This window comes from Protopterus annectens, chromosome 15.part0, assembly GCF_019279795.1.
Source record: "Protopterus annectens isolate FY-2018-M chromosome 15.part0, PAN1.0, whole genome shotgun sequence".
In the NCBI taxonomy this organism is placed as follows: Eukaryota; Metazoa; Chordata; order Ceratodontiformes; family Protopteridae; genus Protopterus; species Protopterus annectens.
Window position 1 is genome coordinate 222,438,288 of NC_056749.1, and position 26,097 is coordinate 222,464,384.

Here is a 26,097-nt window from a genome sequence, read left to right on the forward strand (position 1 = left end):
AAAAGTTGCAGACTCCAAATCTGACTTCAAACTAGTGACAAGTGGACTACCACAGGGTTCAATCCTGGGACATCTCCTGTTTGGTATCTACTTCTCTGAAGTACAGGCTAACACAGAAGGCCTCTGGCTAACGAAGTTCGAAGATGACTGCAAACTAGGAACCATAGTAGAGTCCCCAAATGATGTGGACATCCTACAGAAGGGCCTCACTGAGATAGATGCCTGGTGTCAGAGGCATGGCCTCAAGTTCAATGCCAAAAGGTGCATTGTCATCTCCTTTGGTAAAAACTCTGTACCCATGAACTACCACATAAATGGCAGTCTACATAATGCCAGATGTGTGACAAGAGACCATGGGATCCTGGTGGACAGTAGTCTTGCCTTTGATAATCGCATTGCCACAGCAGTCAGGAAATCCTATGTGGCACTCCTCATCACAAAAGGGTTCTCATCCAGGAAAAAAGAGGTCATTGTTCCCCTCTTCTCTGCACTCATTAGACCCATTATAGAGTACAACGGCCCTTTTGGAGTGCATCTCACAAGACATTTGCAGCAGCTGGAAAGGCCACAAAAGTACCTCACAAGGAGGATTACTGGCCTCAAACAGATGCTCTACACTGACCATTTAAAAAAACTCCCAGCTTTACTCTGTAGCATATCGCCTACTCCAAGGAGGTCTCTGTCTAACATATAAAGCTATGTTAAACCCAGAGCTGTTGGACATGCTACACCTAACGAAATCCCAATCCCTCCAAGCTGCATGCTCTAGGGACCTAAACCTTATCACCACAATAAACAGGACATGCTGGAGGGACAGATTCTTGTCCCAGAGACGTCCTATACTCTGGAACAAGCTACCCATCTATGTCAAGCAAAGTCACTCATTAGCAGTCTTCAAGAAAAATCTTGATGAGTGGATAGGAAATAGGAAGTACACCCTGGAGATCACTTCTGTGGCTGTGCTCGACAGGGGCACAGGAAGTTAACTTTTTTGGGTGGCGAAAGCCAAGGAACCTTGTTGGTTAGGCTTACTTAGGCCCTTGGGCAATAGCCTAGTACCTGCCCGTGAACCTATGAAACTGTAAGTGATTACAGACAGTACCACAGTCATGTGGTACATCAACATGCATTGAGAAAACTGGCCGTATCCCCTCTGCAGACTAACCATGTTAACTTGGGATGTAGCTTCACAGCTCAATCTCACTGTACAGGCTTCCTGTATTCTGTCAGAGCAAATTGTATGCAAGAAGGCCTGGAAGACATGCCTTTTCTTTTCCTTGGAGAGGGATGTTCCTGTATGCTTCCATTATTATCCAGGGTACTTCTGACGCTTCAGAAGGAATCCCCCAAGATCACTGTGGTGACTCCTTTCTGGCCCAGGCAGTCATGGTCTTCCTTGCTTTTGGAAATTTTCAGGGGCAATTACTACAAGCTTCCTCACAGACAGGATCTACTCACACAAGAACAAGGTTTTTGATACACCCCAGCATCAGTCATCTTCATTTGACTGCCTGGATGATAATGTCATAATTCCTTTTTGGCATGTGTTTTACTGAGGGTATGCAGCAGATACTAATGGAGGCAAGCAAGTCTTCTACTAGAAAATCGTATTTTAGCAAATAGAAAACATTTTTTAGTTGGTGTCAACATAACCAGCATCCATTCAGGGCAAGTTGTTCCATGTTTTTAAAATATTTGTGAGAGTTACTATGCTATGGCTTTTCTTATTCCTCTATCAGGGTTCATTCATTAGCCATTTCAGCATGTCTGCCTATGGATACTACTTTTTCAATGCAGTCTTATGTCCAAGAGTTCTTGGAGGCCTTTTATGCAAAACCCCTTCCAAGAAAACTAGTGGCCCCGCCCTGGGATATTAATTTTATATTAGAGATGCTAACACTTGCTCCATTTGAACCAACTAATCTGACTGACCTGAGGTTCCTATGGAAAACACTTTTACTGATTTGCTCTGACCGCTGCAGAAAGGGTATCAGCATTGCAAGCTGTTGTAGTGAGTCGACCCTATCTCATTTTCCATAGGAACAGGTTTTCTTTGAGAACTAATCCTCCTTTTATGCTTAAGGTGGTATCCGAGTTTACTTTAAGCCAAACTACCCACCTCCCTGTTTTCTTTCTTGAACCTAAAAATGAGGGAGAAAGGATACTGCATACCTTGGATGTCCACAGACAACTTGGGTACCATCTTAACAAAGCTAACTATTTCAGAACTTCATATCAGTTTATTTCTTGGGTGGCCGCGGTGGTGCAGTGGTTAGCGTTGTCTCCTCACAGCAAGAGGTTCTCCGGTTCGATCCTCAGTGGGTTGCCTTCTGTGCGGAGTCTGCATGTCCTCCCTGTCGCCGCGTGGGTTCCCTCCAGGTGCTTCGGTTTCCTCCCTCATCATGAAGACATGCTGTAGTGGATTGGACACTCTAAATTGGCCCTAGGTGTGAGTGCGTGCGTGTGTGTGCCTTCTGTGGAAGGTTGGGTGCCGGGCTGGCAACTCAACACCGTAAAACCACACTGCCAATCATGAGCGGACAGGTGATCCACTGTGGCGACCCCTAATCGGGAAAAGAAGAAGAAGAATAACAGTTTGTCCCTTATTAACTTCACAAGAAATAATCTATGTCAAAACAGACTGTTTCCAAATGGTTGTCTAAGGCTATTACCTTTTGTTACGCTTGCCATAACAAAAGTGTTCCAGGCATGGTCAAGACACAGTCTACCAAGCTACTGTGACTTTTTGGAAAGGGTTGGATTATAGAAGTATTCTAGACGCTGGAGCTTGGTCCTCTGTACATACTTGTACAAAGCAGTATAAGCTTGATACCTTCTGTAGGTCCCGATCAAGCTTTGTTAGCATTCTCTTGGGTTCTTAGATTCTTCTCCTTCCACCTCCTAAATGTAGTTAGCTAAGGTAATCCATATAGCTAAGGCTACTGCAGCAGTGATCAATATGATGAACATTGTACATTTGTGTCAGTTGAACTTAACCGTAACAGTAGATGTTTGATCACTGCTGCAGTAGCCGCACCCTCCCTCCATCTCTTTTGTTTTTTGGTGTATTTTTATGCCGGGGCATGGATGTTTATTTTTTTGTTCCTAGCATTGTCCTTTCAGGACTCCGCATCCCTCTTTCTGCTGGCAGGAATGTTCTGAAAGGCTTTGCAAGCCAACTTGTCATTTAGGCAGCTCAGCTCAAGTTGCTTGTCAGATTGGGCATGTGGAAAGTGCCTTGAATCTTTGGAAGCTGGCCAGCTGTTATACCCTTGGCAAAATATAACCCATATAGCTAAGGCTACTGCAGCAGTAATCATGCAAAAATCTACCATTTTTCATCTTACACAACTGTACTTTCTCCTGTGGGGGATGATTTTATCACAGCCTGCAAGTTCTTTGACAGCCAGCCTGCTGCCTCCAAGAATGCAGATAGACTGTATAAAGGTCCCAAGTCTATTAAAATTTTATGCACTCATCCCAGATAAGATCCAGCAGCTGTTACTTTAGCGGATGCATCTGCTGCTAAATGTTTGGTTAATATTAATCCGTCTCCTTCTAAGGATGGGAAGGCTTTTAATAGATTTGGTAAAAAATGTGTTCTGCAACACTTATTTGTAGAAATCTGAACTGTGACGCTCAGATGTTAAAGCTTATGCTTGTCTCTTGTGAGAATATGAAGAACATTTTGGCATCCGTTTCCTGTTTTGGAGAGAAATCTGCTTTGTGTAACTTTGCTGCTTCTGTGTTTCAAGTGACTACCCACCATACCTCTTAAGTCAAGAAATCTGGACAAAGCTATAAATAATGGGGGACAAAGGCCCAAAAATAGGGACTTTTTTGTAAATATTGCTCTTGCTTACTTAGAAAGTTGATAGAATAACAGGTTTTTCATTAGCATGAATTTTCTGAAAGGTATGAAGTCTGAATTTTAAATGTCTGTCATTTGCTAGTGATTTGCCACAAAACACAATTTTATGGTAAACAGGACCAAAAATATGAGGCGAAAGTCTGTACAGTTGAAAGGTATGCTACCCACTGTTTGAAATGTGTTTATGATTGCTGATGCCACTTCAATGGCTGCTGGTACTGGAACTGTTATAGGTTCATAAGTGTTTACTAGGCCAACGAGCACAAGGACCTTTTTAAGCCTAGCCATGCATCCCAAATCTCTGACAAGTTGTGGTACCCTTGGTAAGTGTAAGCAGGAGCTTGGAAGATGAAACATTTATAAGCAAGGGCCTGAGAAATTAATCATTTACAGGCTGCCTTTGTCCATTAGAGACATAGGTGCTAAGCTAGGGATGAATTTCCTGTTCCCCTTTATGAGGAGTTTTGCCTGGCTGCACTTTCGAAATGTCCTGTAGGATGTTGGAAATTTAAAGGAAACATTGAATTCTCCCTTTGTTAGAGAATTAGTTTTGGGTCTTTTTGCTGCCAGGGCATTAAAAGTGTGTTGAGAGAGTAAATTGGATTCAAGGGATCTTTCAGATTTTTCAGCTGCCCTTCTCCAACTTTGCCAAGAGATTCAATGCTCCCTGTATAATATTATTTAAAAAGAAAGCAGCCGCCCCATCTGACTGCTAATTTCTCTCTTGTGGGCTGATCACTGAGTAGTCAGAGTGAAGGTGTGAGAGGAAATTGGAGATTTTGGAAGCTGTCTGGTTGTTGTGTCCTGGGCAGAACACAACCCATATAGCTTAAATGCTAATGCAGCAGTGGGAATGATTAACAGTAGTTTGATCTGGCAGGTGAGGAGGAATCCTTTGAAAAGGTAGGAGAGACTCCCTTGCCGTCTGCCATCTTAGCAGGAAAGCAGACATTTAGAAAGCAATGGTAAGGAGTTTTCCAAAAATAAAGCTGTAACCCCATATCAAATGACAAGCTAATAAATCTGAATAACTCTGTGAAGGACTTCCCTTCTATGCTTTTTACTCCAGCTTTACTCTGTAGCATATCGCCTACTCTGAGGTGATCTCTGCCTAACATATAAAGCTATGTCAAACCCAGAGCTGTTGGACATGCTACACGTAAAGAAATCCCAATCATTCCAAGCTACACGCCCTAGGGACCTAAACCTTGTCACCACAATAAACAGGACAGGCTGGAGGGATAGATTCCTGTCCCAGAGACTTCCTATACTCTGGAACAAGCTACTCATCTATGTCAAGCAAAGTTCTTCATTAGCACTGTTCAAGAAAAATCTTGATGAGTGGTTGGGAAATAGGAAATACACCCCGGGGATCACTTCTGTGTCTCTGCTGGACAGTGGCACAGGAAAATAACTTTCTTGGGTGGCGTAAGCTACGGTACCTTGCTGGCTAGGCTTACGTAGGCCCTTGGGCAGATAGCCTAGTACCTACCTATGAACCTATGCTGGTAGTCCCTTAATCCTTCCAGAATGTGTGAACCTCCATTTCTGTCATTGGAGCAGATAGCTTCATACAGCTGGATTTTGAGAGTAATTCATCAAGGTTACAGATGGCAGAAATAAGTCCTTTAGAAAAGCTAATCAGCTGTTTATTTCTTATGATGAGACACGTAAGAGACAACTCGTGTCAAATCAGACTTTCTAGATGATTGTCCTCAGCGTTTGCCTTTTTTGTAACCATCATTGTAAGCCAGTTTCAGGCAGTATCAAGGCACATTCTTCTAGCGCTTTGGCATCTACAGTGGCATATAGAAAAGGAGGTGGGACTCTAGAAGCATTCCAGAGGAAGCAACATTGTCTTTTGTACATACAGGTCCAAGACTGTCTTTGCTATTACCATTCTCCATCTCTAGCGACTCCTGGATGCTTATCCTTCCTCCTCCTGCATGCTGGTTAGGCTTTGGTAATCAACCCAAAGACTACTGCCGCAGTGAGAATGATAAACGTAATGCAGTAGATGTTTGAGTTCCTCACTGCTGAAGTAGCCACATCCACCTGCCATGCCCTTATTTTAATAAGTAGTTAGTTGTTGGGATATAAAGTTTTGGTACTTGCGTATTATTGCAACCAGATTTTCAAGCTAAAAGTATTCGCTTGTGTTTTCCTTAAATAAACGGAATTAACGGTATTAAAACTAAATAATGTCTTTTCTATAAAATTTTTAATTTATAGTACTATTTAAACTTGAAAACACAGAGAAAAGAACATTTTTAAAATAGCTTGACCCTTTTTTACCGCTATTTACGCATGTCAATAATGCATCTCTGTATGTGTTCCATTTCTCGTGCTATACAAATGTTGTCAAAGCACTAGTCAACAGATTATTGAAAAGGCATATAGTTATTAACCGTCTAAGTAGATTGCTGTAGTCATAGTTTTGTTAAAAATGCAATTGGGGGATTTACCTAAGACAGATAAGGAGGCAATTCAGTTATTTCAGCAGTATGGAATTATACACAGTTTTAAGGAATGCAGTTCAGGACATGAAAATAAATTATACTATGGAAAACAAATATTTTGGAAATGCAACTCTGCTAAATGCTACCAGCATATAGGAGTTCGGGAAGGTAACTTTTTTGAATGAAGTAGAATTTCTTTTATAACTGCTGTTCGTTTTATATACTGTTGTACTGTTGGTGTAAACAGTTAACTAGCATTAATTTCTGTTGTGAAGAATTGGATATGGCTGACAAAACAGTTATCGACTGGAGTAATTATTTAAGGGATGTATGTACCATTGGAGTTGGAAAAAGAAGAGAAGAAAATGATTGGAGGGCCAGGGCATATAGTGGAAATCGACGAAAGTTTATTTACTCGGCAGAAAAATAACAGCGGTCGTATCCTACCTCAACAGTGGATTTTCAGAGGGATCTGTAGGGAAACGAAAGATCGTGCCTGATAGAACTGCCTCTACATTGTTTGACCAAATACAAAAAAAATCAAAGAAGGCAGCATTATATACTCAGACTCCTGGAAAGCATACCAAACAAAACAGCTAGAAAAAGCTGGCTTCAGCCATGACAAAGTTAATCACAGCTACAATTTTGTTGACCCGGACACTGCAGTGCATAAATAACATATAGAAAGAATGTAGGGCTCAGTAAAGTGGAGAAACAAGAAACAGCAAGGAACTGCATGTCACCATCTATATTCCTATCTTGTTGAATATATGTGGCGTGAAACACAACTATCAAATTCAAAAGACTGCTTTGAAGAACTATTAAAAGCCATCGCTAACAACTTTCCTCCACTAAAAAACAGAAAATCCATACCAACAAGTACCACAGCAATTAACCAACTACTTCTAAGCTCTCAACAGTAAAAAACAAAACAACACCCAGTGAACAATCCCACATTTTCTGAGCTGTCTGCACTGACAACCAATATAACAACAACTGAAGAATCCACAATTAACAATATTAAACAGTAGAGCCCTAACAGCTATGAAAATTAATGACATTCGAATATACTGAATATACATAACAACCAAGAAAGAAGCAAAGCAGTACTCTGAATTTACTTATATTAAATTGCATATGTACCATTTAATAAATACAGTTTAACCATTAAATACTTTTCCTCAATCACTTACCTTGTCTCCATTTTCTTTTTTTTTTTTTTTTTTTTTTTTTTTTAAGTAATCCAAGAACTGAATAAAGGAAAATACAGCTGAAAAATAATTCTCCACATGTGTAACACATCCAACGATAAGTCCCAAACCAAAAGCTCATTCGATTTCCCCAACGATAGCTCCAAAAGTCCTTTTCAACCAAACGAAGTAACAATAGCTCCCAAAGTCCTTCGATAACTCCAAATTAAAAAATGCCATCGACTGCCCCCAACGATAAATCCAAAAGTCCTTTTTAACCAAAGTTCAAACGGTAGCTCCCAAAGTCCAAAAACACAGATTGCCCCAACGATATATCCAAAAAACCTTTCCAGACAAACGAAGTTCCAATGATGGTTTCTAAACTCCTTCGATAGCTCCAAAACAAACACCACCTTCCAACGATACATCCAAAAGGAAAAGCACCTTGAACGATCCCCAAATCCTTCGATAACTCCTTCGATAGCTCCCATACGAACACCTTCCGATAGCTTTAAAATCTCCAAAATCTGTAAAATCCTTCGATTAACTCCTATACGACCAGCTCCTTCTGACAGCTCTGAAATGAAAAGCACCTTCAAAGATCGCGTATAAATATACGTACCAACGTAACGCTCAACGTTTTCAACACACTACGCACCTATCCAAAAAATTTTACCCATAAAAACATTAAAAAATCCCCCAGCAATATCCCAGGATACTTTTAAACACACTACCCTTCCCTAATACACTGTATTTTCTAAAATTTAAACAAATGGTAGAATGTACACTACATCGCAAAATCTGGTTGTGTTAATACGCAAGTACCAAAGTTTTAGTTTACTGTTATATCTTTAGAAGTTTTGGGATGAGTAAGCTATTTCCCTCTTTATGGACAAGACAGTCCTGAGACTTTCGTCACTTAATTGCTGTTTTCTCTCCAATGGGCTGACCAATCGGTAGTCAAAGTGAAGGTGTGGGAGGGAGCCAGAGCTCTGTGAAGCTGGCTGGTTGTTCTGTCCAGCACAGGACACAACCCGTATACCCTAAAAGTTAGTTCTGTAGTGAGGTATTTGAGTATCTGTCTACTTGTTATGGTAAGTGTAACCTGTACAACTGCAATTTTCCTCTCTTCACTGAAATCATTATAAATTGAGTCCCTAAGAATTCACAGCTGTTTTATTGTAGGCTGTTATTCACAGCTACTTTCTCTCCCTCCTTCTAGCAGATGTTTTATTGTAACATTGTGAGGTGAGGAAACCTATTACCAAATAGCACAATATGAGCAAAGCAAGTGCTGATTTTTTTTTCATAAAAAATGTAATTTAAGCAATATTTTGCAGATGAAATGGTGTATTGCATTGTTTTTAAAACCTGTTGTAGCATATAGAGCAGAGTGCCACTAGAAAAAAGTTTCAGATACACTGTCCAAATATTCTCACTCAAGAATAATTTTGAGGACTGCTACCCCGAGGAAATGCAAAGATATTGCATGAAAGTTTAGAGCACTGTTATGTCATGTTTTGGGTACCGGAGTGCATTATGCGAAAAAGAAAGCTTGGTTTAAAAAAAAAAAAAATCACCTCACTGTTTACCCCCTCCATCATGTTTTTTTTTTGTTTGTTTGTTTTTTTTATCTGCACAAAACAGAAATTAGAAATAACTACTTACTGATGCAGGAACATTAGTATAGTAAAGAACATTTGAGCTTATAAGTTCTTTTTTTTCATTTTCTGGCCACAGTGATCCTTTAATTAAAAATTGGGATCTCTCTGTTGCACCTTTGTTCCACATCCCCTAGTTCATTGACCACCATCCTCCCTTCTTCCACTTTTTCTTGTCTCTAAATTTACATCTTTACCTTTTTCCCTGTTCTCCTCCTTTCTCCTTCCCTTCTTTCCTTTTCTTCTCTACATTGTAATTTCCTTACTGACTTTCATTCTCTCCCTTCATTAAATTTGCTTGTTTTCCTCTTTCTCTCACCCTCTTTTGCCTTAATTTAGTCTTTTCATTTTCTCACCTCTTATGCCACTATTCTCTCATATTTCCCAAGCCCTTTACCATTTTATTTTTGTCTCTTTTTAGTGTTACTCACATCTTGCTCTTTCTCTTTCCAAATTGTGCTGCACCCCTTCTTGGGTGTCTTTCCTCATTATTTATTGCAGTCTGGTTTTCAGTAATGCATAACAACATTTGTACTTAGAAATGTAGAAGAATTGTATATCTGAAACAATGTTGTTCTTGTGTCACCTGTTTCCACCAGGGCTCAGCCATGAGGTTCACCTGTGTGTTTGCCTGCCCCCTCCCAAAGATGGACATGACCATCCACCTTGCCTTTGCTGTCAAGCACCATAGTTACTAATCGAACTCTGGTTGCTGGGGCCTTAGACAGCTCCATCACTCTGTGCCATTGGCACAAGTGTTTCCTTACTATTTTGCACACATAAGTTGCATAGGTACCTTAAAGATAACCTGTAGGTACCCCACAGAGACACAGGTACATGAACCTGCTGTTGCTCCAGGTATACTTGAACAGAAATGCAGACTTATACATTGACAGACGTGCACGCGCACACACACATACACACACGTATCACTACAACCATCCATGATCTCCCCATCCATTCCAGTCACTGGTTACTTCAAGCAGCAGACAGACTTCGATGAATACACACATATGTGCTTCACAATAAACATTCAGGCACATACAATCACAATAACCACTCATACATTGTTCTGCTGTCCACATACACAAATTGCACTTTCCTACTTACCTGTACTGATAGTTTGAACATGGCTTCTCTGCTTCACCCTTCTCAGTTTCTCCTATTGGAGTGTGCATTCTTCCATTGGAATACATCAGTACATGCAGCTAAACTACTGCATATGTTTGCACATTTTGTGAATCACTCTGCATGGATTTTGCATAGTAGATGTTTATAAATCGCTGTACTATGCAAGAATCCTTGAAGGGCAGTGTACCAGGATGTGCTGTGGCCCAATTTATATGGGCTACACCCCTGAACTACCTAACTAAATGTCTGTTTGAGAGCATAGTGCGAGCAAGTCTTTTACTCATCCAAGCTCCTACATTTATAACTGAATCGTGAGCATGAAGCATTCTTAATTTCTGAGGGAGACCTTAGCGGTTTGCAAACCTACAAGTAGGTTTTACAATTTAACAAATGAAGAAAGACCATGTGTTTAACTGTTTGCAATAGAACAGTAATATTTTAATCACTAAAGTAGATAAATGTCACATGATGGTGTTATTGTATTTTGCTGATTTAAAAAATGAATGTATGAGGTGTTTGTTTTTCCGAAATCTGCAAAACATAGGGCTTTATCAACACCCTATTGAAGAGTTGGATGGGCTCATAGACTGTAAACTAGGAGAATATTTTAGAGTTAAGGCACCATAAAATATGTAGTATCTTCTACTTCTAGAAGTTTAGAAGCATCTCCAGTAAAGACAGTATTAGTGCAGGCACTAAAACGGACAAACCTCTACACTGAGTGGTTATGATGAGCTCATTGTTTGTTAAATGCTTTTGATTTTATGTAAAGCAATCTGTGTAAACAAAAAGTAGAGACATGAAAATTGCATTTTTAATCAGTTACTATTTTTCCATGGCTTTTAATTAATATGTTGCAGTATGTCTGGATAACCAGTAATAAAGCTGGTCATGTAAACTATTTATTCATATATTTGTGTTGTGCTTTTTTAAAGGTTTGGCCTGAGCAACAGATTTGAACCAGAGTTTCCGTCCATCCTCACAGGAAAGGTACAGTGTTTATCTTGCAATGTCACACTTCTTATTTTCTTTTGCCTTTAGAGTTGACTTGGGTAATTTAAGCAATATAAAGCGTCTTTCTGTCATCTCAGCCAGAGAAACACACAGGCAAGCAGATGCACTCTCTTGACGTACAAACACAAACATATGTGCACACATTCTTGTAGATGTTCATCGTGTTACACTGCTGCAGTCATTACACTTGGGTTATCCTGCCATCAGGCGGTTCCCCAGTCGGCCTGAGTTCCGAAGTCTCGGTCTGGCGTCGGTTGCTGTCGCCTCCTCCCTGACGTGAGTGTGACAGGGGTATGCAAGATGCAGCCGACGCCATTTTCTTCAGTCTTTCTTGCCGCGTGGTGCCCAAAGCAAAAGCAGTTCGCAAGTGCCGGTTGGCCGCCTCCTGAGATTTTCATTCCGAATCCTGAATCGAAGTCTTCTACAAAGCTAAGTACCCCATTGGGGAAACTGTTTCTTGCCTCAGACCGATGTCAGTAAAGGTTAATAACTGTATTTCTTGTGGGAAGCAAATACCTCATAAGGATTTCCATTCCTGTTGTATCCCATGCCTAGGCCCAGACCACGACGTCACTGGTTGTCGGTTTTGTGCTAGGTTTAACAAGTGCACTATTAAACGTCTGTTTGATTTTGCCCAACATTATTTTGGTAGAAAATTCAATTATACCATGCCGTCGGAACTTCCGAAGACCGGAATACACAAAAAGCGCAAAGACAAGGATAGGCATCCGAGGCCCAAAACTGACGACAAAGCCTCTTCTAGGCCAGTCGCCGGTTCTCCGGTTTTCAGCGAGGCGCCTTCGCAGCCCCTGACAACCGCTTCTGTAGAACCACAGGCCGGCTCTGACTCCCACGTGGAGATGGCTGGGCCTTCGGACGCACAAGTTATTCAGCCTACCGAGACTAACCTTTCAGAGGGATCCGGAGTAGCTGAGCAACCCACAGCTTCAGACCTACTCAGTTAAGCATTAAACCCCCAGCTAAGTCTAAGCCTCCTTTAAAATCAAAGAAACAAATACAGCATTCTCCAGGACAGGCCTCCATGCCTAAGAAACAAATGCTCAAAATGGCTGAAGACCTAATCACTCTGATCAGGGGGTCCCATCCCCCTCCTGATAAAAGGCCTAGACAGGATACAGACTATGATTCATCCGACCAGGTGTCCATCTCTTCTGATTCATCCTCAGACCTAGGATACTCTTTACCCCCTTATGAGGATTCAGATGCTGAGGAATCAGTTCCATCAGCCTCACCGCCTGAGGAATACTCCTTTGGGGAAACCCTACATACCATGAGGGAGCATTTCCACTGGGAAGGCCAGGATTACTCAGAATCCAAGAAAAGGCTCAGAGACTTCCTTTTATTACCTCAACACAGACCCCTTGCTATTCCGCCAGTGTTAGATATTGTGGATGATGTGTATACTGAATCCAGCTTAAATCCTGATTCCTTACCTCCAGCCCCGTTAAACCTGACAGATACTACAGAGTCCCTGACTCACATACATTTCTGTGTAAAAGTCCTGTAGCTGACCCTGAAACTATTTCTCAGAGACCCAAAGGAGTTAAGGCCTCATCAGCCAAGAATCCAGTTCCCTCTGACAGAGATTCCAGAGCATTAGACAGATGGGGAAAGAAAGTATATACGTCTGCAACTTTAGCAATGAGAGCCTTAAATTGCCAGTTTCACATGCTAAAATATCAGCAATTTTTACTGTCTCGGTTAAAACAAAAAATGCTTCCAGAGTCGGATCTTCCTAATTTTAAAGAAATGCAGGATTTATTGCATGCAGCTGAACAAGTGGGAAAGCATACTTTGCAATGCGGTTTTGATTCTCTAGAGGCCTCCTGTAGAGCAGCAGTTACAGGTGCTGTCATTAGAAGACATGCTTGGTTAAAAGAACATACGTTACCAGATCATGTTAAAGCAAAATTATTGGATGCACCTTTGCAGCAGGATGTGTTATTTGGAGTTAAGGCAGAAGAGGTATTAAAGAAAATGGAGGATAAGGCAAAATCTATGCAAACGGTGAACGATTTCTTACAGGTTCAGCCTCCTAGATTTAGCAGAAACTGGCCAGCTAAGAATTGGTCCTTTCCAATTACAGACAGACCTCAAAGGGGAAGATACAGACGTCCAAGAGGTAGAGGTCAAACACAAGGTCCTTACAGGCCTCGACAATGGGTTGCATCAGGCCAGAAAGAAGAGGAAGACGGGCCCCAACCATATAAAAAGCAGCTCCAATGACTTCCCACTACAGCTGCCAAACAAATCCCTCTTGGCAGCCCCTTGGGAGGAAAACTGGCACTCTTCTACCACAATTGGAAAATGATCACCAAAGACAAATGGGTTCTCAAAATTGTATTTCAGGGTTACAGGTTCCACTTTCACACTCTGCCAAGGTTAAAAGGAATGCTAAATCTGCCACCAAATTAATGAGCAAAGGCTCAAAAACAAATTACAGCACTCATGGGTATGAGAGCTATTCAAAAGGTACCATCACAGGAGCAAGGACAAGGATTTTACTCAAGACTCTTTCTGGTACCCAGAAAGGACAAAGCCTGGAGGCCCATTCTGGATGTTTCATCTCTAAACACTTACCTGGATGTTCCGAAATTCAAAATGTTGACACTACAGCAGCTTCTTCCCATGCTGGGCAAGAAAGCTTGGCTCGTGACTTTGGACCTCAAGGAGGCATACCTGCATGTCCCTATCAGACAAAACTGCAGAAGATACCTCAGATTCATAGCTGGTCCAATGCACTACCAATTCTGTGCACTGCCCTTTGGCTTATTTACTGCGCCCAGGGTCTTCACAAAGTGCCTGGCACCAGTAATTGCATTTTGCAGACAGAAACGAATTCAAATTTATCCGTACCTGGATGACTGCCTGATTCAAGCAGAGAGCAAGGACATTCTTCTAAAACATCTGACATTTGTAAAAAAGTTATTAAGTTGCCTGGGGTACACAGTAAACAAAAATAAATCAAAACTAGTGCCCTCACAAGAGATTATATTCCTGGGTGCCAGCTTGAACACAACGGCCCAGATGGCTTATCTCACGCCAGACAAGCAAGGACAACTGACTCAATACTTTCAGTTGATGGCAACAAAGACCCAACTCCCTGCAAGAAAAATTCTACAGGCCTTGGGTTACATGGCATCCTGCATACTACTAATTCCATATGCCAGACTGCATGTGAGGAAACTATAGTGGTACCTAAAGAATGTATGGTCTCAACACTGTCAAAGATTGGAAACAGTTATACCACTAATACCTTGCCTTCAACAGGAGTTTCAATGGTGGGCTCAAGCTTGTCACCTCAACAAGGGACAGCCTTTTACACAACCCACAGCCAGGCAAACACTGACAACAGATGCATCGGATTACTCGTGGGGAGCACACATGGCAGGCAAATGTATTCAGGGCACGTGGCCCGCAGAACAAAGGCATCTTCACATCAATCAAAAAGAGATGCTAGCTGTACAAAATGCCCTTATAGCTTTCAAGGACCTGCTGCATCCAGGACAACTTCTGCTAAAGACAGACAACACCACAGTTATGTGGTACATAAACAAGCAAGGGGGCACTCACTTCTACCCCCTATGCAGACAAGCCATGACCTTGTGGAACACAGCTATACACCTTCAAGTTCATCTGCAAGCACAATTCCTGCCAGGAGAGAAAAACACACTGGCAGACGACTTAAGTAGAAACATCATGGATCCCCACGAATGGGAACTGAATCCACAAATATTCAGAATGATAACACAGAAATGGTGGAGCCTGGACATAGATCTGTTTTTCATCCCCAATAAACTGCCAGCTACAAAAATTCTGCACAAGGAGTTACCATCCACAAGCATGGAAAGTGGATGCCCTCTCATTCAGCTGGGAGAACCTACAAGTATACGCTTTCCCACCACTACCTCTCCTGCCAAAGGTACTCCTAAAAGCCAGGTAAGAAGTGCCAAAGATGATCCTGATTGCACCAGACTGGCCACGCCTGCACTGGTACCCAATTTTAAGGAGTTTAGCACAAGAACCACCCCGGATTTTGCCTCAAATCCCACATCTGCTGACTCAGCACAACAATCAAATACTATACAGCCAGCTAAAGACCTTAAACCTAGCTGCATGGAAGATTCCTTAGTCAAGCAAGCAATGCCTCTCTCCAAAGCTGTTATGGATGTCATTCTGGAGGCCAGAAGGCCTAGTACCAGGAAAGCCTATTCGGATAAATGGAAGAGATTCTGTGCCTGGAACCAAGCTCACAGCCTTGACCCTCTTGTCCCAAACATTCCTCAGATACTACAATACTTAACTGAGATGCTGGACAAAGGCCTCTCCTTCTCATCCATCAAGATCCACGCCTCTGCCATCTCTGCTCATTACAACACGGATCCACCAATTTTCTCTAATCCTCTGTTAAAACAGTACCTCAGAGGGGCTAAAAACATAAGACCGCCCCGTAGAGCACCTACTCCAACTTGGGACCTCAACTTTCTTTGGAAAAACTAACTTTACCTCCTTTTGAGCCAGCTAACACAGCAGAATTAAAATATATCTCTTGGAAAACTGCTCTGCTCCTGGCAATAACATCAGCACGAAGAGTTTCAGAATTACAGGCATTAATGGCAGTGGAACCTTTCCTCATTTTCCACCAGGACAGGGTGTCTTTAAGAACTAACCCTACGTTTATGCCAAAGGTGGTATCCAGTATGGCTCTAAACCAAACTATTCACCTGCCAACTTTTTTATCCTGAACCACAGAATAAAGGGGAGAGACTACTGCACTCATTGGACATTCACAAGGAGTTATGCTTCTACTTGGACACAACCAAAGCTTTCAGAAAATCTGAGCAATTATTGGTAGCATATGCTGCAGGAGCACAAGGAAAAGCCATTTCAAAACAGACTATTTCAAAATGGATAGGACATTGTACCTAGCAGCATTAGATCTAACTCCACCAGGGCAACAGCCACTTCAACTGCCTACCTCAGGGGAGTACCTACCAAGGATATTTTGGAAGCAGCAACTTGGAGTTCTGTACATACCTTCACCAAGCATTACCATCTGCCTCTATACTCTAAATCCAGAGATGGCTTCACTATTGCAGTGCTGCAGGGCCTTATAGCCACCCCTAATGCCTTATAGAACCAGCCACCCTACCTCAGCTTTGGGTTTCTTCCCAAGTGTAATGACTGCAGCAGTGTAACACGATGAGCATAGTACAGTTTTGTACCTGTTATAAATGTAGATGTTCGAGTGTATACACTGCTGCAGTCCAGGTTACCCTCCCTCCTTCCCCTCTTACTGGCTGGTATGTACCTATGTCTCCTACCCTTACTACCTATGGGGAGTATTTGCTGGTAGCTGTAAGTTGTCTTTTGCTTTTTCTTATGTATGTTTTATTAGCAATTGGAATTGCCTACCTCTTTAGAGGCACCTGACATCTGGGGCAAGAAAAACTGAAGAAAATGGCATTGGCTGCATCTTATATACCCCTGTCGCACTGACATCAGGGAGGAGGCGACAACAACCGACGCTGGACCAAGACTTTGGAACTCAGGCCGACTGGGGAACCGCCTGACGGCAGGATAACCCAAGTGTAATGACTGCAGCAGTGTATACACTTGAACATCTACATTTATGGTTGGTACAAAACTGTACTTTCTCTTGCATCTGTATAGCATTTTACTAAGCACCGTTTGCCATGGTTTTGAGAAGCTTTAATTAAGTTTAGTGAAAGAGAGCATGTCTTAAATTGTCATTAGGTCTTGTTATCTCTATTTTATTACTATAATATAAAAGTGTGCTATTTTTGTCTTAAGTGTGTGCTGCTAGTATTAATAAAAGAACGTTGGACTGGTGTTCTGGCTGAATCCTCGTTTACATATTTCTGCAAGTCCTCTCCTCTGGCAGTGTTGAATTTGTAACTTGAATAGTTGGTGCACCCATGCTCTTCACACTGTTTCCTTCTTTTTGCTTATATAAGTTATTACTATAATTAAGCAGTTGCATCCGTGGTCATGCAGCTGTAGCGTTGTTGCCAGACAGCAAGAGGTTCTCCTGTTCGATTCTCGGCTGGAGTGCCTTCTGTGTGGAGTCTGCATGTCCTCTTCGCGGTCAAGTGGCCTCCGAAGGAAGTGTGAATGGGCGTACCTTCGCTGAAGGTTGGGCGTCTGGCTGGCAACTCGGCACCATAAAAATCTATTGCCAATCATTAGCGGACTGGAGTTCCGCTGTGGCGACCCCTATCAGGGAAAAGCTGAAATGACAACCATTTGTTTGAGAATGTTTGAGAAAGTTGAGTTGAAGCTACTGAGGTTGCGAGTGAGAATGTATTGGTGGTGTGGGGAAGAGCTAGTTGAGCGATGAATGAAAACTGGGAGGTCGCTAATGGTGTCAGGTATTGTGCCAGAGTTGGTTATTTTATTTGGATCTGAGACTAGGATCCAATCTATAGTGGATCCAGGGGGATTTATTTTGTTAGATCGGGTGATGGAGAGGATTATTTGAGTAAAGTTACAGAGGTTAATGGATAGGGAGGGAGAGGGGCTATTGACTTTATTCCAGTCAATATTTACATCTCCTAGAATGTAAGTTTCGTAGTTAATTTCAGTAGAAGCCCATAGGAGAATATCTTTGAAGGTACAGCTGTTGTTACCAGGTGCGATATATAGGGCAATGATGCAGATTTTGTTGTGTTTATTCATTTTTAGTAGTCCAGCAGTCAGTTCAGTGTTCTTGAATTGAGGAATTGGAATTTGGAGGGGAATTAAGGTAAGAAGGTTAGAGTAGACTAAGGCCATGCTTCCACCTTTTTTATTTAGTTGTTCATTTCTGAGAGTATGAAATCCTGGGGGCAGGATCTCAGAGTCGGAGATATAGGGTTTGAGCCACGTTTCAGAGATGGCTAAGATGTCTGGTTGGTTATGGCTTAGCCAAGCTTGAAATTGGTGAACTTTGTTCTTAAGTCTCTGGGCGCTGATAGTATTTTAGCATGTTGTGGAGGGAGGAAGGGGATAAGGGTGTTGCTAATAAAGGGCTAGGACCAGGGTTGGGACTGATATCTCCAGCTAGGACTAGGTTGTTAAAGGAAATGTCCTTTAGCCATTTGGATTTGCAAGATATGAGTTTAGGTAGATCTAAGATTAGTTTAGGTGTCAGTATCTTAACTCTGGTAGAGAAGATTTTAGGGTGGAATAGGTGCAGAGGGTTAGGTTGAATAAGTGAAGAGTAGATAGAGTGGTAATGAGAGTAAGATTGAGGGTGTAGGTGGGTTTGTATGGTGGTTATTTTTGTAGGTAATATTGGACGAGCATTGGAGGAATATGAGCTGGCATGGTATAGGGGAATTAGGAACACATGGAGGAAGCACTGGGTGTGGAGATTGTGGCGGCTTAATGAAAACATATCTGAGCAAAGGGAGAATATGTGTAGATTTGGAGAAGAGAGATGGCTATGAGAAAACGAGGGTTTAGAAAGAGATAAAGGCATAGCTCTCAACCTCCCATCTCCAAAATGAAGGACACTAGCCATCATAATGTGGAACAAATGGGCAAAATGTGGAACACTTACTAATGGCTTACTAACAACTTCAACTAAGGCGGTCATAGGATAGTTAAATATGTTGAGTTTACTTATAAAAGGATCTTTTAATGATTGAATATTATTCCTTTTTATTTACAATGGATATCCATTAAAAAAACTAGCACTGAATGTGTGACAGACCCTCTCAATGTGCAACTTTGAGGAACATGAACTTTTTAAGACCCCAAATGAGGTACATTCCTCTTAATGAGGTACACTTGAGAGATATAGATAAAGGTTTTTTAGAAGTATAAGAAAGAGGAGGGGACTTTAATTGCTAGGGAGGTAGAGAGAGTGAGGAGTTTAAGTGGGAAGGCTGTAAGTCGTAAGAGTGATGAGTTTAAGTGGAAAGGCTGTGAGTAGGAGGAGTGATGAGGGAAGAGCTCCTATTGGGTAATTAGGTTAGGAGGGTGGGGAAAATGCAGAATAAAGCTAGGTGTGCTGGGGGTGGGTGGGATATGGGGGCAGTGTAAGGGAGCGGAGTGAGCCCGCAGGGCGAATGGAGTGGGAAGAAACACCCTGGATGCTTTACAGGCTGGGAATAATCAGTCAAACCTCTCGTCTTTGTTAGCTGCAGTATATGGGTTCAGAGACTAAATTGCAGGGCTATGGGACTGAAAATACAATGTTCAGGGTGTACTTGTTAGGTTTAGTAATAATAATACAGAATATTAGGGTCAGCTAGGTTAATTAAATAACATAGAATAAGCCAGATTACTATGGGGGACAAGACTAAGGGTGCCTTTAGACCCAGGTCAGCAGACTAAAGTATATAAGATTACAATAGTTTAGGATATTAACCTTAGCCAAATGTAGATTGGACTCCAGGTGAATTGTTTTTGGGTACAGTAGCAGGAAAGCTTCTTTCAGGTAGGAGAGTCTTTAGTTAGTTTTTTAGTGAGGCTCTACCAGATAGTAATACATGGCTGCAGACCAGGTCTGGGAGCACTAGGCGTGTAATGAGAACATTTTGCCTTCTCCTGTTTATATTTCTGTGGACAGGGAAGATTTGCTGGGATTTTCTAAGGGACTCATTTCTGCCTTTTCTGTGCCTGCTACTACTACAGGCAAGAAAAAAGTTCTGTCTTTCTGACTTTGATTTTCAGCTAGAATTACAGAGTGATGGTTGTACTTGAGAAAATTCTTCTCAAGCTGAACATTCTGATTCTGAGGGGAGTATTCTTTCAGATTTTTGTCTTGCAGATTTATCTAAGGTGAAAGAGGTTTTTGTAGTGGGAGCAGAATGAAATTTGTATTGCACATAAAATGTATGATTTGTTACTGTTGGATATGCCTAAGTCTATAGCTGTCCTTTCTGTTTTGCCTGCTTTAGAGAATGTGATGTGAAGATGTTAAATCTCGCCGTTTATTCTCACTGATGGATTCGACACGGCCAATAGCAAAGCTCAAGGTTTGCCAGTAGCTCGAGACCAAGCCCCTTATCCCACAATGCACTGCTGGAATTACCTCCGATCTAGTTTGCCACTGCAAGAGAGATTTCGGTGATCCAGCTAGCTTGGACCATTTGTGAAAAAAAAATAGCAAATTTTTGATAAAAATCTTCATTTTTCTCTTAGATATTTTTCATATATACAGTTTGGGAGTTAGTGTTAAAATTATAATAATAGAATTAGTAGTTTGTGATAGTTAGTTAGTGCCCTGTTGGCTTAGTCGTTTTGTTTGGGCCTTTTAGCCCTATTTAAGAGTTAATAATCACTATTTTCTTCTAGTCAGGTTTTTCTCAGTGGGCCTGTTTAGCCCTGTATTTGTAATTTATAGTTTAACTCTGTCATAGATAGTGCCCGGTGTGGTGCTCAATTGCTTTCCTTAATTAGTGTGGGTCTTTACAAAGAAAGGAAGAACTTCACCCTACTAGTTTTCAGTATACTGTTTTTTGTATTGTACTGTTTAGAGTATGTCGGATGACAAGGAAAAGTCCCATCCCAAATCGGGATTCAAGAAATGCCCAGATTGTGGGCAGAAAATGTCCGTCACTGACGGACACATTGTGTGTTCACTGTCTGGGGGCTAAACACCCCCAAGACATTTGCAGCATTTGCCATTCCTTTTCTTCAAGAGTCCTCTTGGAGAGAAAGAGGAAGCTAATTGACAGGAGATTACTGCAGTATTCCTTTTTCTGAGGTGTTGAGTAGCCAGGAAGGTGCTAGCATTTCTTCCAAATCCTCCAAATCTTCAAAATCTTTGGATCCCAAAGTTGCAAAAAAAGGCAAGAACTTCAGAGGGTACAGGGTCATCGGTTCCACAGACCTCGGAGCAGAGTGTCCCTTTGATTCGGAGCCAGCTCCCAGTCGGAGCCGGTCTCTGAGGTTCCCTCTTCTCCTCTGCTCCATTCAGCACCTTCGGTGCATTCATCTAAGTCTTCAGTCAGCCTTTCGGATTTGGACATGGATCGGCTAGTGCAGAAGCTTTTACAGGCACCAGGACTTGCCAAATTGTTGTCACCCCCAACCATTTCGTTGGTGCCGAAGACCATTGAACCTGATTTGTCTACTCTTCCTCTGAGCTGTATTGGACCCTCAGAGCCGAAGGAACCCGAACCGATGATTGTTGAACCTTTGGAGCCGACACCTGCACCGGTGTTATCGGCTCCATCTACTCGGATGTCCTCGGCGCCGACGCTCTCCCATCGGGTCCGGGGAGGATAGTCGGACCGATTTTGCCGGTGCCGACTCTTCCTCTTGGGGTTGCGGCTCGGATGAGCTCGGTTCCTACCTCTGGCTCGGAGCCCAAGGTTTCGGTGCGGGAGGATTGGACGGCCCTTTCGGGTCCATCTACCCCTTCTCGTCGGAGCCATGGCGCCTTCGATGCTGAGAGGAGAGTCCTGTCTCCCAAGACAACGTCCGCATTGGTTCGGCCTTCCCTATCCCCTCAAGCTTCTGTGTCTGCTTCTACGTCTACCAGTCCCCCTAAGCATAGAGACCCTGAGCCTTAAGTACCCCCACAGGGCGTCCCCTGCTCTTCTGAGACCTCCCCAGATCCCCCCAGTGAGGAGGTGCCCAGGAAAAGACTGTACAAGAGGAGGCACTTAGACTCCCCACAGGAGTCTTTGACATCTGACACGGACTTGGATGAGACAGAAGGGTCTCCTTGATCCCCCTCTGAGGTATCTCCTTTGCGGAGATATTAGAGATCCTTAGTCAGAGGAGTGATTGGCAGTCCAAGATCCCTACTGAGGACGAGTCCGTGCTCTTGAAGGCTTTTGGCTCTCAACCTTCCACTTCTTTGGTGTCACTGCCTTACGACGAGCTCATGGAACTGATCTCTCGTAAGGAGTGGGAGTCACCGGAGGCCATGGAACCTGTCCCTCGCAAGCCAAATAAATTCATGTCTGCCCCAGTGGACAAGCCCTTTTTTGACCAAGGGAGTGTCTGTTGATGCCATGGTGGTAGCTGCAGCCACCAAAAAGGAAGTGTCTGAAATGTCCGCATCTGTCCATCCTCCTAACAGAGATTCTAGGATCATGGATAGATATGGGAAACAAATGTTTAGTTCAGCAACTTTTTCTCTGCGATCACTGAACTACTTACCCATTTTATGAGACTACAAAGAGATCTCCTGAAAGAGTTAGGAGATACTCTCCAGGGTTCGGTAGCTGCAGGGGTTGCTGACAAAGTCAACACACAGCTTGCTACCCTAAACTCAGTTTGAACTCGTCCATGCATCTCATATCTTATGCAGCTGATGGTTCGAGTAGAGCCGCTAGTTCGGGCATTGCTCTGTGAAGACAAGCCTGGATGTGCCTCTGTTCCTTTGTGGAACCTTTAAGTCTTCCTTTATCAACACCCCATTCGATGGCTCATCACTGTTTGGGCCTAAAGTAAAGGAAATTTTAACCAGGTGTGAGCAGGAAGGCAAGACCTTATCTGCCGTTAAGAGTCCATTTTTCTACCCCTACTCGGCCCTACCCCAAGAGCCCTATGGGAGGGAAAATGTGGTTCCGAAAAGCACAAGGAGCCTTTCAGGACACAAGTGGAGAAATCCCCTCTAGAGGCAGAGGAGGGGGTTATAACGGAAGCTGCCGCCCCAGCTGCAGAGGGGGTCCGCAGCAACAGGGTGACAGGGGTCAGTTCTCTGGTCAACCCTACCAGCGCCCATCAAAAGGGGGCCCGGCTGTTAGGCTTTGGAGGCAGTCGGTGGTCGCTTGTCTTTGTACGCAGAAGCCTGGCTAAACATAACATCAGATACATGGGTAGAAAGCATCATTTCCAGAGGATATTTTATACCGTTCTCTACCCCTCCCATTCCTGTAAACCGAATCCCAGATGTTCCACCCAGTCTCGGGGAACAAGCAATCGTAGAGGTCCACAAATTGCTAGAAAAAAAGAGTCGTCCAACCAGTCCCAGCAGACCAAGTTGGATGCGGAACTTACTTAAGATTCTTTTCAGTACCAAAGAAAACAGGGGACTGGAGACCTATCTTGGACCCCAGCAGACTCAACCAGTTAGTAAAGAAAGAGAAGTTCCGAATGGTCACACTTCAGTCCATTCTTCCCTTCCTAGGGAAAGGCGATTGGATGTGCTCCATAGATCTCAAGGATGCGTACCATCACATAAGGATGAACAAATGCTCCAGAAATCACCTGCGTTTCCGGCTGGGAGCCAGTCATTACCAGTTTCGAGCCCTGCCCTTTAGCCTCCCTACAGCCCCCAGAGTGTTCACCAAATGCATGGCAGTGGTCATGGCTCACCTGAGGCATCTAGAATTCCAGGTGTTTCCATACCTAGACGATTGACTCCTCACCGCTACCACCAGGCATCAATTGATTCAGGCAACACAATACACTCTGACACTCTGCCATCAATTACCCATTACAATCAACTTCGACAAATCTGCCTTATCGTCATCGCAGCATACCATTTTTATAGGAGCAGAGTTAGATACCTGAGCTATCACTCTACGTCTTCCAATCGAAAGAGTCTCACTTCTCTGCCAACACGTCAGCTCACTGGTGTCAAAGAACAAAGCTACAGCAGCAGAGGTCTTGAAGGTACCAGGGTTTGATGGCGGCAGCAATCCTGGCTATACCACTCGCAAGGATGCATATGCAAATTCTTCAATGGCTCCTCTTTGCTCAGTGGTCTTACCAGAAACTACCGATGCACCACATGATTCTCATCACGGATTCTTGCAAGAGAGACCTTCGGTGGTGGTTGACGTCTCTTCATGTCACAATTGGAAGACCCTTTGTCCCCCCCCCCCAGTAGCCACGGTGACCACGGATGCTTCCCTGATAGGGTGGGGGGGGGGCATTTTCAGGAAAAGACTGCCCAAGGCACATGGACGGATCAAGAGTCACATCTGCATATCAATGTTCTAGAGTTGAGAGTGGTACTTCTGGCGTTGCAGTACTTTCAGGACTCTCTTCCTCTAGGAACTATTGCAGTTCAGATGGACAACATGTCAGTAGTCTGGTGCTTGAACAAGAATGGTGGAACCAAGTCTTACCCCCTTTGTCGAGAAGCCCTCAGGGTCTGGCAGTGGGCTGTGTCGTCCCAGCGTTTTCTGTTAGCAACGCACATCCCGGGGAAATCCAGCGTGATAGTGGACAAGCTAAGCAGGGCGATATTGCTCCCTCACGAGTGATCTCTGAAACAACAGGTTTCAGAGTTGATTTTCCGCAAATGAGGCCATCCTTGCTGCGACCTCTTTGCCAGCCACATCAATTCATAATGCAGAAGCTACTTTGCCCTAATACCACCTCCAGGACATCCCCCGAGAGATGCACTTGTACACGATTGGCCCCCAGGTCTCCTTTATGCATACCCACCCTTCCCATTGATAGCCAAATTTTTACAGAAAGCAAAATCGCTGGGAAGGACTGTTATCCTCATAGCCCCCTACTGGCCTTGACAGATTTGGTTCCCGTTTCTCCACCATCACCTGTTGGAAGATCCATGGATCATGGACACAGTTCCGGACCTTCTGTCACACCCGTCAGGGGACGTCCATCCTTCCCTGCAGTCCCTGAAACTGGCTGCTTGGCTAATCCACTTTCCCTAATTGCCAGGCTTAATTCAATTTCCGAAGTTACAAGACAAATTTTCTTGTCTTCTCACAAGCCATCCACCAGGAAATTATACTGCAGTAAGTGGAAGAGGTTCTCAACTTGGGCCAACACACAGAAAATTGGCCCTTTCCAAGCTCCGCTATCATCCATTTTAGAATTTTTGACAAAGATTTTTAAAGAAGGGGTAGCAGCTGCTACAGTTAGTCTAGTTAGCTGCCATCTCAAATTTCCACCTTGGATTCGGTGGCTCGAATGTTATAAGTTATCTAAAACTTTTCTTAAAGGTGTTCTTCACATGAGACCTCCTGTCAAAATTCCTTATTCTCCCTGGAATTTGAACTTTATGCTGTCTCAAATTATTCTCCCCCTTCTTGAACCAGCATCTTCTTGTGATCTCAAATATTTATCCTGGGAAACTATTTTTCTAGTGGCCATTACTTCTGCCCGCAGAGTGTCAGAACTCCAAGCATTATCTGTCAGACCACTTTACATGATTTTCCATGCTGATAGAGTATCTCTCAGAACAAACCCCTCATTTTTGCCTAAAGTCTGTTCTGAATCCAATATCAATCAGGTCATTGAGCTGCCAGTCTTTTTTCCCAACCACTCTAACAAATTGGAATACATGCTGCACAAACTTGATGTACACGGGCAGCTCAGATTTTATCTTGACAGAACTAAGGATATTAGAAAATCAGATCAACTTTTTGTATCCTTCTCAGAAGCCAGAAAAGGTAATCCAGTGGCTAAAACAACTTTATCTAAATGGTTATCAGATTGTATATCCTTTGTTTATGCGAATGCGAGCATGCCATTGACACAAACCTAAGGCTCATTCTACCAGAGCCATTTCTACGTCTTCTGCCTTTCAAGCTAAATTGCCCCTTGACAATATTTGTGCTGCAGCCACGTGATCTAAGCCTCATACCTTTATTGCACATTACAAAGTAGATAAGGCTTCTAGGGACAGGTCTTCTTTTGGTTCCACGGTACTGAAAAACATACTTCCATGAGCCACTCAAGATTGAGGGTGCTAGGGACGCTATCCATCAGTGAGAATAAACGGCGAGATTTAACAACTTCACATAAAGACGTTATGTACTTACCATAACGTTCCATGTGAGTTGTTTATCTAGCCTTTATTC

General features: G+C 42.9%; 1 protein-coding gene across 1 annotated transcript in view; it reads left to right on the forward strand.

Annotated features, from left to right (window-relative positions):
* Positions 1 to 26,097, forward strand: part of LOC122790147 (cysteine-rich hydrophobic domain-containing protein 2-like) — a 1,177,471-nt gene that overhangs the window by 108,476 nt on the left and 1,042,898 nt on the right. The window contains exon 2 of the mRNA XM_044057734.1: positions 11,248 to 11,302. Within this exon, the coding sequence (XP_043913669.1) occupies positions 11,248 to 11,302 (55 nt within the window). The remainder of the gene's footprint in view (positions 1 to 11,247; positions 11,303 to 26,097) is intronic.